The sequence below is a fragment of the Astatotilapia calliptera genome, chromosome 9 (assembly GCF_964374335.1).
Source record: "Astatotilapia calliptera chromosome 9, fAstCal68.1, whole genome shotgun sequence".
NCBI lineage: Eukaryota > Metazoa > Chordata > Actinopteri > Cichliformes > Cichlidae > Astatotilapia > Astatotilapia calliptera.
This window is the reverse complement of record NC_137430.1, coordinates 14,762,529-14,781,867: the sequence shown is the minus strand read 5'-3', so window position 1 is coordinate 14,781,867 and position 19,339 is coordinate 14,762,529. Positions and strand designations below refer to the sequence as shown.

At 41.2% G+C, this 19,339-nt stretch overlaps 1 protein-coding gene across 1 annotated transcript; it reads left to right on the top strand.

Moving 5' to 3' along the window:
• The first annotated feature begins 1,323 nt into the window (after nucleotides 1-1,323).
• Nucleotides 1,324-18,083, top strand: ankrd33ba (ankyrin repeat domain 33ba). The gene is made up of 6 exons (XM_026180785.2): nucleotides 1,324-2,205; nucleotides 11,761-11,890; nucleotides 13,274-13,414; nucleotides 13,871-14,012; nucleotides 14,483-14,681; nucleotides 15,293-18,083. Exons 1-6 carry the CDS (start codon nucleotides 1,759-1,761, stop codon nucleotides 15,836-15,838), a joined length of 1,605 nt encoding a protein of 534 aa, XP_026036570.2. The 5' UTR covers nucleotides 1,324-1,758; the 3' UTR covers nucleotides 15,839-18,083.
• The last annotated feature ends 1,256 nt before the right edge of the window (nucleotides 18,084-19,339 follow it).

Below are 19,339 nucleotides of genomic sequence, written 5' to 3'. Positions count from 1 at the left end.
GGGAAATAAAAAAGGCTGCAGCTTCACCACAGATCTAAACTAACTCAAAGCTGGAGGTGAGGCATTCGAGTCTGTGATCTATTGCTCTGGTGTCTTTGAGTCCTCTGCTGCCTGAGCAGAAAGTGAAATTTCACAGATATATATCTCTGAAAGTGCTAACAGTGACTGATACCCACACAGCAGCAGAGTGATACGACAGAGATGGATGAGCCATGGGAGAGCAGAGCTCTCAGCTGGGCGTAGATGAAGGTATAATAATAATAGGGACACACTGGGACTGTTATGCACTTGATTCTTTTCCAAAGCAGATGATGTCAGCAAATTGATGTTATTGTTACTGAGAGAAAAAAGGATACTACACTACACTACATCTTAGAATTTGAGTTTAAGACAAAATTCCCAGAAATCCTGCCTTTCAGTGTAAAGTCGAATGAAACAGTCATCAGAATCAAGCAGAGGTCAGATGTAGAGAACTAGCGCAGACAGTGTGAGCTGATATTGCTTCTGCAACATCATCTATGTGAGGTTTTCAGAACTTCTAAATCTTTTTACCCAACCACAATGGTGACACCACATATGTAATGACAGATGGGATTAGTGTTACACTAAGTGATTTTTTTGGTAAGGTTTTGCTTATTTTTACATAAAAGGTTTCAGTGTTGAGCCCACACAGTCAGTCGTTTTGCTTTGCCCAGAGCTGAACGATATGTATTTTCCTTCCAAATTAGTGTGAAGTTTCCATGAGATGAAAGCGGTTACTCAAAAGCGTAGACACAAGCCCGTAGTTTAGTACCGAGTAATGAAGGCCAATCTAAGTCTGTATTATCTGGACTGACTCATGGAAATAAGAAAGAGTGACATATATATATATATAGAGAGAGAGAGGTGGCTGAGGATTAAAAAAAAGAAAAGAAAAGAAAGAAAGACATTATCTCTGACCTGTAGAAAATATGATCATTAAAATTGTAGCCCTTCTTTTAACATCAGGGGCTTCTTCAGTGTTTGCTGGATTAACTAGATGCATGTCAGATACAATCTCATATTTACTTCAATCTTTTTAGTATTGCACTTAAAAGTCCAGAATTGAATACTAACTATGCTAATTCCCAAACATAGTCAAAAATCCATATATTATCCATATTATTATACTATTCTCGGAATATTGTTTCCTATAGGGCTACAACCAGCAGTATAATCCAACACACACACACACACACACACACACACACACACACACACACACACACACACACACACACACACACAGAGTGAGAGAGAGAGAGAGGTCCCAGTCACCTCTAATCGGATTAGGCGACTGTAGGTTAACATGCAGCTGCCTCTCTCCGCCCTAGGTGGGACGTCCCTGTGTGCCTGCACTTGTAGTCCGTTTTTCCCTTTTTTTCGCTGTAGCAACACTTTTTGAAAGTACCCAAATTGTATCTGTCTCCGGGTACCCTCGAGCCGGATAACTCATAACGAAAACACAACGTGGTTTCGTTTTGAGGACGCACTCCGTACTTGCTTACTTCGCAGGACTTTTTATGGCTCACAAATCTCCAAACTGAGAAGTGGGGTAATTTTTTTAATTAGAATGAGGAAACGAATCAAGTGTTTTATGTGATTTGGGCTCTCGCAGGCGATTTCACGGACTTTCCCCGCGCGTTAGTTTAGTTGTCGTGGAGAGACAGCCAGTCTGGATGCTCGCGCGCGCTTTGCCAAGCTGCGCTCCACCCTAGGTACCCTAGGCTCGGGGCTTAGATGGTGCTGATCACGGACGACAGGGATGGAGGAGGCGCCTCGTCGGTCCGAGTCAGACAGCTCCAGCAGCAGCAGCAGCAAAAAGTCGGGGGAGACATCCGCCAAGTTCACCCGACCATAACTGAGGAGCCTCTGTCCCACTATGTGGACGAGGACTCCCTGGGCTCGTGTGAGGAGGACACTGAGGATGGAAGCGAGGACGACCATGACGAGTTCGAAGAAGTTGACTTTGAGGACCTGGATGATTGTCGGAGCATCGCGTCGGACGACTCCTTCTATCCACCGGATGATGTGTTCGCGGACTCGGAGCGCTCCCCGTCTCCGGACAGCCCGGAGCCGCTGTCTTTTTTCCAGGCGTGCTGCACCAACAACGCGGCCATAGTCCGGATAATGATCCGGCATGGTGTGAAGGAGGAGGAGGTCAAGGAGACTGACAGGAATAACAGGGTATGAAGCACACAACAGAAACTCCGAGTAACTTCACACACGTGGCTTTAGATCACCTCCACAGTGACACCAAGAGTTGTTGTAAAACGTGCATCTCGAAACAGTTTCACAAGGTTTATGTTTGGAGTTCCCAGTTATATCTAACAGTATCTTAGGCCCATTCTTTGTGCAACAAATGCAGTCAAAGATTTTCAGACTGAAATAATTAAATCCGAGCTTTCTGGCTTACTCAGCTATTTTCAATTTTCGGGAAGGTTTGACCTCTACAACTTGTAATGCATGTCATATGGAAGTCAGTGTAGCTTACATTAGTGTCTCTGTAGTTCTGTGACTTAGGCCTACATGCAGTTTACTTCTGACAGCTGTTTTTGCACTTTTCCTCTGCTTTGTTTATTTTCATAATGAGCTCACACCTTTATCTGATAGGCCTTTCTGAAAGGCCTCTATGTGTGAGTTTCTGTGTGTGTGCCTGTGTGTGATGACAGATCTCAGTTTATGAGGAGCTAGAATGCTCAGGCGCTTTAAAAAACACTGAAGGCTCTTGTGACTTTTGAGGAAACACACCACTCCTTTCTGCGCGTGTGGTCATGCAGGCGTATTTATGTGTGAAACAGAAAGTGCTTCTAAGGTTTTATGTATCAGGCCTTCATAACAAAAGTCATCTGGTCTTTAGCAGGCATTAAGAAAATATAGCGTCAGAAGAACATGTTATAGATTGTCTATATTTATTTATTAAAAACCTGTGAAAAACTAAGTACAGCCCAAGAATATCTGGTAATATCAAATTTCCAGCTATGGCTTGAAGAAATTGTTTTTTCTGTGTGACCTTATCAGTCTCTCAAATCACTGTAAAGGAGTTTTGCTCCACTCTTCTTTACAACGTTGCTTTGGTTCATTGAGGTTTGCAGGCATTCATTTGTGTGCAGCTTTTATAAGTTACACTAGTGTCTCTAGGTCTGGACTGGGCCATTGCAACACCTTGATTCTTTTCTTTTCAGCTGTGCTGTTGCAGATTTGCTGCTGTGCTTGGGATCGTTGCCTTTTGCATGACCCAGTTTCCGCCAAGCTTTAGCTGTCGGACGCTCGGCCTCAGATTTGAATCTAGAGAACTTTGGTGTACAGAGTTAGCACTGACTGCTAGATGTCGAGGACCTGGGGCTGCAAAACAAACCCAAATTATCACACCTCCCCCTATGTGGTTGACAGTTGACATGTGGCGTTTGTGCTGACACACTATGTTTGGTCCTCAAATGTAGCACTCTTCATTATGGTCAAACATCTCCACTTTGGTCTTATCTGTCCGAAGTCTTAAATAAGTCCCAAACCTAAGCTGTGCTGCCATTTCTTTTTAGAGTAAAAAGGGTCTTTCTCCTGGCAACCTTTCCAAACAAGTTGTAATTGTTCAGTCTTTTCCTAATTGCATTGCTATTTAACATGCTAATTGTAGCTGTGCTTTTATAGAGGTGTTCACACGTGCTAATGATCAGTTAATCAAGTGGATTTGATAAGCAGGACCGAGTGTCGACCTATGCTCTGAATTCACATAACGATGCACTTAGTTTTTCATGAACTGCGTTTGTATTTTGGCTGACACAGTGTAATATGTCATATTTTGATGTACTATGGAGGTTATATTTACCTGATTTTACGACCTGCTAAGGACCAGATGATTTTTTTTTATTGTGTCCTGAAGGAGGGTGCACTTTCTTTTTCACATGACAGTGAACGACTATTACTTCAAATGCATTAACTTATATGTGGATTCATTTTGTATGAGTCTGTGAGTAAACGTATTATATATATCAATGAGATGAGAGTCTGAACCAGGATGCATTTTAAAACCATAAAGTTCAGAATAGGATTGGATCCATTTCCGTTACAGCTGGCTGCATTTCAAATATGTCTTATAGAATTAAGCGCTAGCATAAACCAAATTATATGTCAGTTAATTATGTGAACCAGATTGTCCTCTTCAGTGGTTTTGATCAATGATCCTAATAAACTAAAATGAATGTTAGTTTTCATCTATTTGCAGTGGAATCAATCTGCATCGCTTCAGTCCTGCCAAACAGCTGCAGCCCAGGGCAAAGAGATAAATCCACAGTGATGGCATGCTATACTTGTATTTATTCATCAGGACATTTCAATAATTGTAATTGAGCTGGCCTTCAGTGTGGGGTAAGGCAGCACATGTCAGTCACCATTGTCTTTGTGGCTTTACTTAGTGAAAGTTGGAGAATCCCTTTAGCCCAGTGCCAAGCAGCACACATGCCTAGATCTTTACACAAGGAAAAAAGCCAAATATATAAGCATAGTTTTCGGCTGTTTGCAGCTAGTTTAAGCTGAGAGGATGAAGTTTCACAGCACTGTAGATTCAGATAAGGAGCGCTTTTGTGGTCTTATATCACAAATCTGCTTCTTTGACCTAGAGGCCGACCCCATCTGTCGCTTCTTACATTTCACCTCCCTTTTTTCTAAACATCTGTCTCTCATCATCTCCTACCCCTCCTTATTTCTCTGCATTTACATAGTGCATCCAGTCATGAGAACATGGAAAGGAGTCCTTGTGACCTGAACATATGTGTATGTTATAAAGTATATAACAGGGAAAAGGTCAAAGGTCCTCAAGGCACTTTGAAACGGAAGACACATGCTCGCATTTAGTGTGTGTTTGAGTGTAGCTGCAGTGAGAGATATCGGAAAAGAGACTTCCAGATGACTAGGATGTGTGGTTGTGCATGTACCATTAGCTTTGTCGTGCCCTGTGACCTTGGGGATATGCACATACTCAGAGACACAATACAGGTTAGGTAACACATCTACTGGAAACACATCCTGACACAGATGTCAGCGTCTTAATATAGCTTCATCAAGTGGCATGTAAAACAAAGGCGGTTGTTACATCCCTGGCCTAGTCTGAGTACAAAATACACGCCACTTCCTCTGTCACTAATTATCAGTTTAAAAAGAAATTTATTATCGAAAGATTCTTAATCTAGACCATCAAAAGGACTGTGGTAAAGTTTTCGTCCAAATATGTTAAAAAGATGGTAGATTATAGTTATCTAGCGTCCATAAGTAGTTTAAGTACAGAGAGCTTAGAGCAGGGGTGGGCAATCTCAGTCCACGAGGGCCGGTGTCCCTGCAGGTTTTAGATGTGTCCTCGAACCAACACAGCGGATTTAAATGGCTAAATTAGCTCCTCAACAAGTCCTGAAGTTCTCCAGAGGCCTGGTAACGAACTAATCATGTGATTCAGGTGTGTTGACCCAAGGTGAGATCTAAAACCTGCAGGGACACCGGCCCTCGTGGACTGAGATTGCCCACCCCTGGCTTAGAATCACTGAAGCACAGACACATCAGGCCAATATGAAAAGACCAGGTTTTAGTAATAACCTGAATACTGTTTTTTCAAAACTTGATAAGCTCCGTAGACGCACGTATGAGTGTATGTTGCCTAGTTTAGTCACTATTTCAGGTCATTTCCTCTGGTCCCCTCCAAAAGGAAAGCTAAGCTAGAGCAGCGGTCCCCAACCTCCGGACCGGTCCGTGTGTCGTTTGGTTACTGGGCCTTGAGAGTTGAGGCTCGGGTGTGAAATTTATGGTTTTTGGGGGTTTTATCATTAACTCGGTTTCCTTGGGTCTTTTCCTGTGTTGTAGTTGTGTGTCTTATTTTGAAATAAATATTTGCTCGTTACAATAGCGACCAGAGAGTATGAAGGGGCAGAGAGGAGGATGTTACTCTCAATGTTGTTGCCGCATTTCAGGAGGACGCTTCTAAGTTACACAATTACACAATTAATTTGCGTTTATTATTGTCTTGGTCGTATCATTTTATTTTGTTGTATTTATCCACGACACCTTAAAGGGCGGTCTGTGAAAATAAGATTAAGATTAAGATAACCTTTACTAGTCCCACACGTGGGAAATTTGTTACGGGTAAAATATTGTCGGACATTAAACTGGTCCGTGGCGCAAAAAAAGTTGGGGACCACTGAGTACAAAGTCTGCTGCAGACTTGTAGCCCAGAAACTGTGAGAGATTCTGTGTTGTGCAAACAGGTACTTCTGCAGCATGGATGTTTTCCAGTAAAACGATTAAAAACCAGAGTGTAGTTAAAAGAGAAAGAGAACAAAAGTTTCATATGGCCCCTCAGGAATTCAAGGGGAATTTGACAACATTGATTCACTGAACACTTGAAGCCTCCACTTTTAGTCAAATGTTTTGTGGTGTTATGAGAATAACTTGTGAAGGTTATGAGAAGGCTTATCCTCTAAAGGATATTTTTCTTCAGAACCACTGCTGTCATAAAACAATTAACTTTTGATGCCCGTTTTTCATTTCCCAGCATGTTTAGGAGGCCTTCTTAGTTCTTGTGAAAACTCACATTTGGTGTCAACACAGGCTTTGAAAAGCAATAAAACTGCATTTTCTGCTGCCAAGTGCACATATTGAAACTTAATTAAATGTCTGCATTCTGAATTTAGGAATAAACATAATGACAAGTATGTGTGTTTAATGTGTATCCAATTTTCCAGTGATATGATTGCAGCACACTTTATCAAAATCTCCATGCTCTCATTGCGACATTGTGGCTGACGTGATGGATTAAATGTCAACAAATTATCGTCATTCTCATGTTAAAAGTAAAAGAATAATATGGTCATGGTACACATTAGTGGTAATTCTTCTAGCGTTCAGGTATCAGCTCTGTCCTCAAAGCCCATCTGACCCTGTTTACTACACTGTGTGTTCCCCTCGCAATCAATTGGGTAATTTGTCATGCTCATATGTGCACTCAGTAAACACGCACAGAATCCTATCAACCTGATTTATACACAGATCAAATATAATAATTCCAAATTTCCAAATAGATTGGGGTCAGTTGACAAACCAGGACAGATACGGTATGTTTCATCTGCTGAGAGAGCCAGCAAAGTCGCCCAACAGAAAGAACAGCTGACCAACACACGTATCGACCAACAAGCCGGCAGGCAGATAGACTAAATGAAGCATAGTCAGATAGAGACAGAAATGTGGCACTGCAGATGGTAGCGAGCTCGACGCTGCTAGCAAATACTGATGAGTGGAAAAATCAAAGCGACAGTCATACACATCTGATTTGATACAGTTGTGTGAACGCTCAGCTGCAGACAGAAAGACATTTAACAGGGGCGATATTGACAGAAACATGGCCTGGTATGTCTGTGCCCGTGGTGTGTCTGACGGATGTGAATGAGGGTGGTCTTTAGCATGTGGCTCATGTGTACTGAGGTTTCCTGTAAAGTTAAAAAGGAATTGAATGTTTTCATTTTGATTTATTCACATGTGGTTTGCACAGGCTGCAGACATGCAGGCTGTCTGCTACAGTTAGGCTTCCATAAGTGCAGAAAGTAGTCAGAATAGTTCGCTGAAGAAGGCGGCATGTGTTTGAACATACACCTTTAAGTCACTCCAGGGTAAAGAGCAATACAACCGGAAAGAGAGCTGTTTTTTAGCAAGTTTCTAATTGGAAACATGCTTTCCTATTTATATTGATATGTATTAAGTAAGGCTTTTATTTGAGTGCCAACTTTTCCACCACTGCAGAGTGATCGAAATCACAGGACACACCGGCCGTTCTTTGGATTATCAACACTTTTTCACTACGTACAAACTATGCAGCTCTAAAATTAATAACTGGCTGCTTAAAAAGATGCAGTTCCTCTTTTCTTTTAGGACCAGCATAAATCAAAAAACGTATCCACGGTGAAGATAACGTGGTACTACTGCAAACATGTTTATTGTGTATCAAGGAATTTTAAAGGTTACACTGGGTATTGCATCGTATTGTGTCATCTTCTTTGGAACCAGTCTTTGGAGTGTTGCCACATTAACTGCAGATACATGGTTATGTTTCTCCCTCCCCCCTGTCTCCGTGTCTTTCTGACTGATAAGGCTAAGCCTTTCTATTCCTAGCACTGGATATTCCTCAGATTACTTAGTGTGTTAGTGTGTGTGTGTGTGTGTGTGGTCATCTAAGTCCAGGCAGTCCAGTGTATGTGTGTATGCGTGCCCGCTCATCAGAATACACATTATAATCTTGATTGCAAGATGCAAGTTTTAAATCGAGTGATGCTAGAATTCTTCAGCCTAATCTTGTTAAGACCTGTGCACGCATTTGATCAACATGGTCTCTGCTGAAAATTCATTTATTTATGTTTTATTATATAAGAGCACCCTGTTTGACCTAATAATTTCAGCAGCTGATGATATTTTTGAAAGACCTTTTTAGCTAGCTTCCATTATTTTCCGAATGCAACATAAACCTGACACCATTCATGCTCCAACATGTTAATGCTATGAAGTGATGGATGACTTTTAAGTGCTTTCTACTAAACCTACTTTGGAACGTCTTTCAGTTTTGACTGTGCACAGAAGAACCTAACAGTAAATAGTAACATTTGGCATTAGTTAAGACATTTTCAATGTATTCAATGCAATTACTTTACTTGAAAAGAAAAGGTCAGTATGAGAATGAGTGATGTCACAGGGGACAGTGAGAACATGTGTTGATGTCCATCAGCAACCGGTCTGCAACTTCATTTGCCCTAAAGACAAAATACCCAATCCCCCTGAGAATTCTCGTTAATTCTCGTCCGTCACTGGAAGTGATTGATTGAATTATTGATTATAATGATGCAAACCTATGCTTTTGATCACATTCTTTTTTTTTCTCATGATGGAGATTTTCCCAGTTTCCTGTCATTATTTGCCCATTTATGACAATCGAGGAGGGGGAGGTTGGTCTGATGCTGGTATACAGCCTATATATCTGTACGTTGCTGTGCTCCATCATTGTCAGCAGCTACCATTAACGTGCATTAAATAACTGATTGCAGTAGTGTGTATGACAGGAACGTAACAAGTACGTCGGGCTGTTGGGATAAATAAAGAAGCTTGTATGTGTTTATACCTGTGTGTGACAAAGGTTCGCAAGGAAAACAAAAACAAAGTCAGACGATTTAGATTGCTCGAGACATGCTGCAGGGCGTGCTGCTAAAGTACATCACATCACAACCGGAGGGCTGCCAAGAATGTGTGTTTGCGTATGTGAGAAAGCGTGAGAGACACAGACAAGGTCTACGTGAGAGTGTCTAAGCAGAGGGAACTATTTGAAGCTGTGCCAGTGTAAGTGAACTTCTCTGAGACAGTCCAGTAGTTACTCTGCAGGACCTTTGTCAGCTGTTTTTCTCAGATGTGCCAAAATTAGTGTGACTGTGTCTCCAACTGACTTGTTTTAGTTCACAGTTCAGTGTTTAATACGGCTAAGGTCCATGTCCTGTAAAATCTGAGGGATAATTGAACCTCTCTTCAACCTCAACCAAAAGCTTGTCTCCTATATTTTAATAGGAATCTCAGTGTTCAGTGTGATGTGTCTGATTAACATAAATAAAGCCGATGCTTAAGCAATCCTACCCGCACTGTGACAAAAAGCTATAATTAAATGATTTATCAAAACATTATATTTATTGGGTGCAAAGACATACGGTTGAAGCCTATTAAATTAGAGATAATTGAAACACTCCGCGACTTAAAAAACGAAACACTGTGATTTTTCTTGAAGTTTTTCTGTTTTGACTATAATTACCAGCCTATGAATATGCATAAATTTGAGAGGTTTATATAAATCTTCGGGCCTTATCCGTACCGATCTTCATTTGTTTTTATATTTAAGATTTCATACTGAGATTACTTTCGATTGCATTCATGCCAGAGCTGAAAAGATTAATTAGGGGAATAACACCGTGTGCTTGGAAACCAAGATTAAAAACGTATTGTGCCAAAAAGGTGCAAAGCATCAGGCTGGTCTGTCATAAAGAGAACACCACATTTTAAAAGAAATTGAGTGTGAAAGGTAATAGTATAGGGTTACCTTGATGATGTGTAGTATAAGTTAGATATACGAGTCTTTGTGGTCAACTTGACCTCGTTTTATTTTAGCACAGTTGACATTTTGTGTTACTGCAAATGCAAGACAGAACAAAAAAGTACTACAGTATTACTCAGTGTATAAACCTGTAGCAGAATACATGTGCAACGTGCAGCTGAAACATGACAAGGAGTAGGTGTGACTTGTTCTTTTTAGCACTCCTGGCTTTAATACAGCATATTTAGATAGTTTATTTAGATTTAAAGTCCGGGTAGGGTCTGGTAGCTTGTTAAGTAATGAACATGTTGTTTGCCTGTCAGCTCCAAATTCAGAATTCAGAGAATGCCCCCTTTGTTTCTTCTCCTTGCTCATCTGGATTGCCTATAATCAGGCTACACGGATTTCTAGTTGCGCACAATTATTTTGTTTTTTTTCTTCTTCTTACTCAACAAACTTGTTGTTAGCTGACAGCTGTGGCACCCAGTGTGGTCTTGTGCTGCTATAGCCCAGCTCCTTCAAGGTTTCATCTGTTGTGCGTTCTGAGATGTGTTTATTTGTGTTACTGTTGCATTCTTATAATTATATTTGTAAGCTGGCTTATGAGAAGAAGTCTTGTCATTTTCCTCTGACCTCTGGCGTCAACAAGGCATTTTGGCCCTCAGAACTGGCTCTCGTGAGATATTTTCTTTTTTGGGATCATTCTTTGTAAGCGCTGAAGGTGGTTGTGCAGGAAAATCACAGTTTATCAGCAGTTTCTGAAACACTCAGACCAGCCCATCTGGCACCAACAACCATGCCATGTTCAAAGTCTCTTAAGTCACCTTTCTTCCCCATTCTGATGCTTGGTTTGAACTTCAGAATGTCGACTTCACCGTATTCGCTATTCCCTAAGTGTGCTGAGTTGCTGCTCAGTGATTGCCTGATTAGATATTTGTATTTATGAGAAGTTGAATAAATGTAACTAATGAAGTGTCATATATGTTGTATATAATATTATTAGATTTATTTATTATTTTATATTCAGCATCTATCTGTCTGTCTGTCTGGCTACATATAAAGTATTGCCTGTATATCTGTGAAGATACATCACCTGAGAACGCTGAGTTCCTGAATTCTGCTCGCTCAGTCAACTTGTTTGTCTTGGCCAAGGAAGTGTGCACCTTCCAGAAAGTACACAACTTTTGCTGGAGTTTTCCAGTGTCAAACACTCACCAGGCCTCATAGAGTTTCACCCACAGACTAACCTTTACACATTTGTCCACACACATATAAAAGAGCAACTATTCTGGCAGAAAAACACATCCACGAAAAAGTACACAACAACATCAGACAGGAAGATAGCTTTTTTGAGTTTAAGGTTTCTCAGCGAAAACACAACAGATGTCATGTTTAATCACAGATATTAGTTTTGGGAACTGCACACAGGTTCACTGGTCTTGTGGATTTTTACCGGCGCTGCCTTGATGGCATTTTTCTGCAGACTGTTTCGTATATGTCAGCACTTTATTGCAGTTTTGCTTCACCTTCTTTTTCGTTCACCTTAGCGATTTTGCTGATTCTAACCTTATATATATATATCTCCCTTCTCTTTTTTTTTCAACTGTTCTATCTCTTTTTCCTGCCCTGTCACTTTTTCGTCTCAGATAGGACTACTGGTTGCGTGCTACCAAGGTTACGTGGATGTCGTCATAGCGCTGTCTCAGTGTCCGTACCTAGATGTCAACTGGCAGGACAGCGAGGGAAACACGGCTCTGATCACTGCTGCGCAAGCAGGTAACACATAACCATATAATCACAGCTCGCAGTAGTCAAATACACACACTGACAGGCTGATTCACAGTCTTGCTAGACTCTTACATGTACAGAAACAAATACTGTACACACGCACAAACACACACACACACACACACACACAATATGCTGATACAGATGAACGCACATATGAGCACCAGAAAAACACAAGTTTGAACTGGCTCTATGTTCAAACACAAGTTTGAACATAGAGCCACTATGTTGTTTGACCAGTCATATGATATCAATGATTTCCTTCAAAAATATTGTTAGCAAGTGTGAATGCATGATGGGAAACTGATTTTCAAGGCATTTTCTTATAGTGTTGTAGCAGGGCTGCTCATTTTACTCATTTACTTTAAATATAGACTGTAAATAGAAGATGGATGTAGCCACCATGACACCCAGTGGTTTTTAAACTATGATTCTGAAGCCTCTAAAGTTTGGCATTTTTGTCAACGCCTATCCTAATTTTTTGGTGCCATGAGTAGCCATATTTGCATGAGAGGTTGTAGAGTTTTCAGCACATTAGTTTCAGTTAATGCTAGCCATCTAGGTAGGAAAGCGGCATCCCTGCACCAAGGCAAGAGGTCAGCAAACTGCGGCTCAGCTCGCAAGCCACGGGTTAGAATTAGGGTTAACCATAACCCTATTAATACATATACAGTATGTATTAATTTGTCCTCTTTCAGTTATATCTGTAATCTGCCCCCCTGTCCCCGTCACCTTCGTTTCCTGCTCTTTTCCTCCCATTGTTGGGTAGGTGGAGCTAAAATGGCTCTTTTGATATTGAAGGCTACCGACCTACTTAGACTGTACCAGATGCAGATACCTGCATCACTAGTAACATATATATTAATACTTGAATTTCACTTACAAAAACTTAAGAACATATATATTGGATGGTCTGTTACTATAATGAACTGCTCAGCAAGCTGTGTTATTTGTTAGGGAATTATATCAACAACCTCTAAATAAAAGTTGAGGACTAGTGACTCTGATCAGCTGAGCTGGCTGTCAAAACATGGCGGTCAATCAGAACTTTAGAAGCTACTTTCGACTTGCTACAAGGGGGTAACTCTGCATGTTTACACATTTAGCAGTTTTACATCAAATGCCCTTCATAATGCAAAAGGGAGCTGTGTCTCTGGCTGAATCGAACCAGTAAACTTTTACTTGCAGACTGAAATGCCTAGCTAGAGACCAGGTTGTAATTCTGTATCTGCTGTAAAGACATTTTAATGCAGAAGTCTTTAGGAATTGCCTCGTTTTATAGCCAGCCTCGAGTGGCCATTGCAGGATCTGCAGTATTTAGCACCTCTGTCCGACCAACAGTAACTATTTTCCGTCTCTCTGTTACTCTAGGCCACATAACAATCACCAACTATCTGCTGAACTACTACTCTGGGTTGGATATAGAGAGAAGAAACTGTCACGGCTTCACCGCCCTAATGAAAGCCGCCATGCAGGGCAGGGTGGAGTGCGTGCGCTCGCTCATGTTGGCAGGTAAGGAAATGCGTTTAATTAAATTAAATGCACGAAACTCTGTAGCAGTGCAATACTTGGAATGGGTTAGATTATAACTGCAGAAAATGTTATTTTCAGAAATTTGGCGAACAGATGGACAATTTGAATACGTAGACAGTAATTTATTTATTTATTTTTTAGTCATAACTAGGATTTATGTTGAGGTTTGATGCCAAAGCATAACAGCAGGAGGTTTAAATGTCAGGATGGATTTAATTTCAACGTATTTTTTTTTTTTCCAAATAATGGACTTCTTACGCATTTACACAAATCTGCTAACTGACCCTGTGAGAGTGCTGAGTACACAAGTTGCAGTGAGCATAGCGAGACAGCTTTTAGCCACAAACTCACTCTGTCCCCACCTTGTTATCTTTGAGCTTACATGCTTGTGTATCCACAAATTAAACTTTTTCCTGTCTTCTTTGTGTCCATCAGGAGCTGCCCTGAATGCAAAAGACTTTGGCCGCCAACTGACTGCCAGGGACTGGGCCTTGTTTACAGGCCGTTATGAAACTGCATGGGTGATGACGCGCTTAATAGAACGGCCTTGTCCACACCAGTACTGTGATACATACAGGTACAATTCACAGCTAGCTGTCTAAGATGTGCAAGTCCTTGTTTATGATGGCATTTTCTAAACTGATTTCCAAGAGAAGAAAAAATCGCTGACCCTTTGTTGAATTTACTGCCCTGCTCACTTGTTATCTTTACATGGAGTTATGAAAAGCTGTGTGCAATTATGAGGTACCTGCTGTCCTCCTTTTCTTTGCATCCTCTCCACAAAAGCAGCTTTCTGAGCTTTCTGTTTACATCATCTCGCCCTGATAGCAGGCTGTGTAGCAAATAAATAATTGTGACTCTGCTTCAGATTATGTAGCCATCATTAGTGTTTCTAGACAAGCCTTGCTTGAGAAAGGTCAGTGCAAGTTACCACTGACTCATTAAAAAGAACAGAACATACAATATTACACATTCAACACAAAAAACACAACACAAATGCCTTTTCGTCTGTCGGTACATGAACTGATGTCAGTATTGCTCTCCCAGTCTAGAGTGGCGCCCGCTGGCATCACTGGTGGCCAAATCCCAGGAGCCACGCGGCTGTTTGAAACGCTTGTCGGACACCATGCGCAACATCTTCAACATCGCAAATGTCACCAACCCGGAGGATGAAGGCGCCATCGACCACATGGTTTCTATTACGACTGGCATTAGGAGCCCTTTCATCGCTGTGGCATGCCGCACAGTGAGTGACTAAGCTCTAGAATTTATTTATTCTATTTATTGATTTATTTATTAATCCTCTTCAGCCTTCCTCACAACAAGTATTTCTCAATCACAGCCTCAGCTGAGGTATTGAATGAGTATAAACACTCTGTGGTAAGGTTGCTCTCTGTGTTATTCAATGATGTGTGCTTATACTCGGCAAACTTTGAGATACCAAAACTGTTTTTCTTATCTTCAGATGAAGCCAAATGTTTTTGAACAGTATGAAAACAATCTTCCACAGACTTGGCTTTTGAAATCATAAAGTCAAATGGTAAAGTTATTTTGTCACCGTATAGTATAAAACTCGTGCTTATACGTTAATGATCATATTATGGTAATAACACTTAAAATGTGGCACTAATTTATCATTTATTATATCAACCAATTCTGTGATTTCCCTTAGGATTAGTTCATAATAATTAAAGGAAATGATTAACACCAGCCTTATCCGCTAAGAAGGTTATTCGTGTGAGATTAACTGTCTGCAATACCGAAAACAAAGGCATGATTGACATCCAGAGTCACCAGTATTGCTGCTGCAATGCTGCTGATATCAGTACCAATCAGACTCTGCTGGTTTTGTTTCAGGTGTGTCCTGACAGTCCTCCGGGTGTGGGCAAACGGCGCTATGCGGTCCCAGAGATCATTCGCCAGCAGCGCGCCAAGGAGCTTCGCTCCATCAACCCTGACAGGGTGGACAGCCATCTCAGACTCTTTGAGAACTCCCGCGTGACTCTGGTGACCAAGAACTCAGCAGCTCGCCGGGCCAGCCTTCAGGCTCAGAGCCTGGTGCCTCGGCACAGGAGCTCCAGCTTGGGTTTGGTGTCTTATAACCAAGCGATGGAGCTACGGAGAACCAGCTTGTTGCCCATGCACATGGTGCTGAGGAGGAGCAGTGTGAGGCCAGGCTTCACCATACCCAAGGTGAGAGTGTCCAAGGCCCCATCGTCCACTTATGAGCCGGCACAGGTTCGGAGGAAGAGCAGCTCCAAAGATGGAGGGGGGAACTTTCTGCAGGTTCCAAAGTGGCGATACAAGGAGCTAAAGGAAGAAAGGAAAAAAGCCGAGGAAGCGGAGAGAAAGAGGCTGGAGGCTGCAACGAGGAGACATATTGCTACTGGGAAAAGGAAATAATATCATTACCTCAGAGGATATCGTGTACACTAAACCCCCCACCCCCCTCCAAACAACAAAAAAACATACGGGCCAAGGTGTCCGACAGATCTGGCGTTTATGGTTTTCAGCTTTACACAGTTAGGTGCACAGGGTGAGCTCAGAATTACCAGCAATGTTTGGATGCTGACCGACCTCTTTAAAAACGGCTGTCTCTATAGCGACAGCATTAGAAGTGCACGACGCTGACGTCAAACAGCGAATACCCAGGGGATTTGATACTTGAAATGTTTTTAAGCTAATTTATTTTTCATATTTATTGCTTTTTAACGGATGGCCGGGCCTATATTTTCTTATGCCTTGGGTGCTCATTACGCCGGTGTTTTTGTAGTACGTTGCACTGTGTTGAAGCAGAAGACAGTAACACACACTCTGAAACTGAAACCTACCGCAGAAAAAAATGTGTTAATTAAAAGCAGTTTATTAAAAAATATATCTTTTAAGTCATTCGGCGAGGAGTAATAATGATCTTGTCATTACTGGCTGAGAAAGCAAAGCAAGATTTGTAATGAATCTCGTGACGTCTGCCTGACAATATTTTAGATGCTTTCTTCTTTTGCTTTACAGTGACAAACCCTGAATGTATTTAACGTATATATTTTATATGTAGAGAGAGAAATTTAAATGCTTTTGATGACATTTTTCAATTAAGGGTGAAGACTGAAATGTATAGCTTTTGAATCTGACAGGTTGGGAAGAAATTTTTAGATTACTTCCTGCGCATTTACCCTTCATAACCCAATTAACCCTTTAAAGCCAAGTGTATCATGTTTATTATATCATGTTTATCAGTGCGATATCCATCCATTCGCTTCCGCTTATCCTTTCCAGGGTTGCTGGAGCCTATCCCAGCTGTCATAGGGCGAGAGGCAGGGTACACCCTGGACAGGTCGCCAGTCTAACACACAGGGACAGACGACCATTCGCACTTACATTCACACCGATGGGCAATTTAGATTTTTTATTAAACCTATCCCCACAAAGTGCATGTCTTTGGACTGGGGGAGGAAGCCACAATACCCGGGGAGAACCCACGCAAACTCCACACAGAAAGCCCCTGCTGGCCTGATGGTGGAATTGAACTCATGACCTTCTTGCTGTGAGGCAACAGTGCTAACCACTGTGCCACCGTGCTTCTCTCAGTGTGATATCCCCCCCCCCCAAAAAAAAACGTACATAAATTGCACATTTTTAAAGTAATGCAAATTGCAAAAAACCAAAAAACCAATGCCTGATGTAGCAATTATGTGCAAATTAATGTATACATGTATTTTTTATTCAATCAGAAACTAAACAGTCAGTTAAAAAAAAGAATTTTCTGGTAATTATTTCATGGCCCAGGCTTTAAAGGGTTAACACAGATCATAGCTTAACTTCACGTAGTGACTGGGAATGAGTCGTGTGCACAAGGTGTGGATGTTGCGAATGAAATAAAGTTTCTACTAACAGTGACCGTGGACTCAATTAACCTAGCCTTATTGATGATTTATAAATGCCTCAGCCATGTAGTGCTAGAAAAGTAATCTCAGTCTTCTTTTTGATCTCCATAGCATTTTTAGGGGCTCCGCTCAGGGGGAGAAAAACAACAAAACACTACATGCAAGTTTTGACATACAAAGGAGAGCCTGAAGTGATGACGTGTAACACGTGGCCACTCTGATCATAAAAACAGCCAACCCATTATAGAGCAGAGAGGTCAGTTTCCTGCTATGACATTAAAACAGTGAAAAATAATGGGGTGAAAAATAACCGTGATTTAAACCCACAGAGCCACGGGGAGCGCAGTGATATAACATTGTCTGGAATTTCAAGAGCACAATTTCACGCTCCTAACTCCTCATGGCGATTGGGGCTTAAGTGCTATCCAAGAGCGTGTGTCTAATATACATGGTGATGAGTTGCTAAGGGGTTACAAGGGCACTGCACAGCCAAATCGTTTCTTCAAATAAACTTCATTGACTTCAGAGTGGCAATCTGCTTAGATACTGCCCAGAGGAAATAATTTGAACATGACAAAAGAGGAGCGAGCTGCACATTTACTTGAACTCTACACTTCAGAAACTCTAAGTGGCTCCAGGATTAGCATATTTAACATTAACATGTTTTATATGAAAATGGATTTTTGCTGGCAGAGCCGTTTGCAGTTTGTCACGAGTCAACCGAGGTTAACTTGCCATGAATAAAAGCCAAATTCATTTACATTAGACTTTTGTGTTTGTCTTTTGTCAGTCAGTCAACTTTTTTAAAGGTTTCTGTGGAATAACAGAATGCAGTTTTTAGAGTCATTACAGGCTTATGTCTCTGTGCCGTTACAGCTTGTTCACAAATCCCATTTTCACACAAACAGAAAGCTCCATGTGAGTGTGTGGTGCAGGGAACGGACAAAACCTATTAGCCCTGAATGAATCAGATCATATTTAGGTCATCGTTGTAGTTCAAACAGCTGTTGGCTAAGATTGTAACCTGGGATTATGAAGAGCCACAGGCTTGGTCAGCACCACCCCTACCCCACGACCCAAATCTCTCACAGAAATTTTAGAAGTGTCAAAATAAGTAGCGCACCGTCCACTGGTAGTGTGACAGTTATTATGTCATGCTGGGATGCTACAGGCTGGGATTGAGACAGGGTGACCTGATTCCGCGTTGGCACTGAATGAGAGCTTCTTCCAATCCTGTGAAATTGATGGGGAATCCTCAGCAGGGGCCCTCTGCTGGTTGGTTCTAGTATAACACGTGAGGCTTTTAAGTTGAAAAGACTAAAAAAAAGACCCTTTCTAAAAGGTATACAAACATTTGAGCTGGTTGGATTTATTTTTTGTCTTTATTAAATCTCAGGAAGTGGTCCTGCTGTGGGCATCCTCCTTAAAATTGATACCAGCGCTTTTATTTTGAATGTGTGCTTGTATGCTTTGCCCACTGCAAGCGCTATGAGTGACTTCTGCCAAATAATACCACAAAAAATAAGGAAGAAAGAAAAACATGGTATGCAATAAAACATGTTAATGACATGGATTGTGAACAAGTTTGAAATTTTATTCAGATCTGAGGCCTTATTATAAACAAAAGTTCAAAAATATTATCATTATATTCACAATTCTTTCAAATTTAGCAAGAACCACATATAATCAGTGACACAACCGGTAGAGTTAGAGGAATATAGTCATTTCTTTGAAAAAAAACAAAGTATTCTGAAATGATAGCGTGATGCAGTCAGGGGTAAAGTAAGGTCTTCTCAAAGAACGGCATTCTGAAAAGCTGAAAACGATTAATAAATGATAAAGTCTCACAATCCAATCGGCATCAGAACTATTGACAATGTGAGATCCTAAAGCGGCCTCACTCTTAAAAGTAAGAAAAACTTTACAGGGAGCAACTTTCTTTCGTAAAAGACAGCCATTTTTCCCCAGGAGTTTTGATAAGACCAAACTTGACACAAAGCACTAAGCTACACTTTCTGTCAGA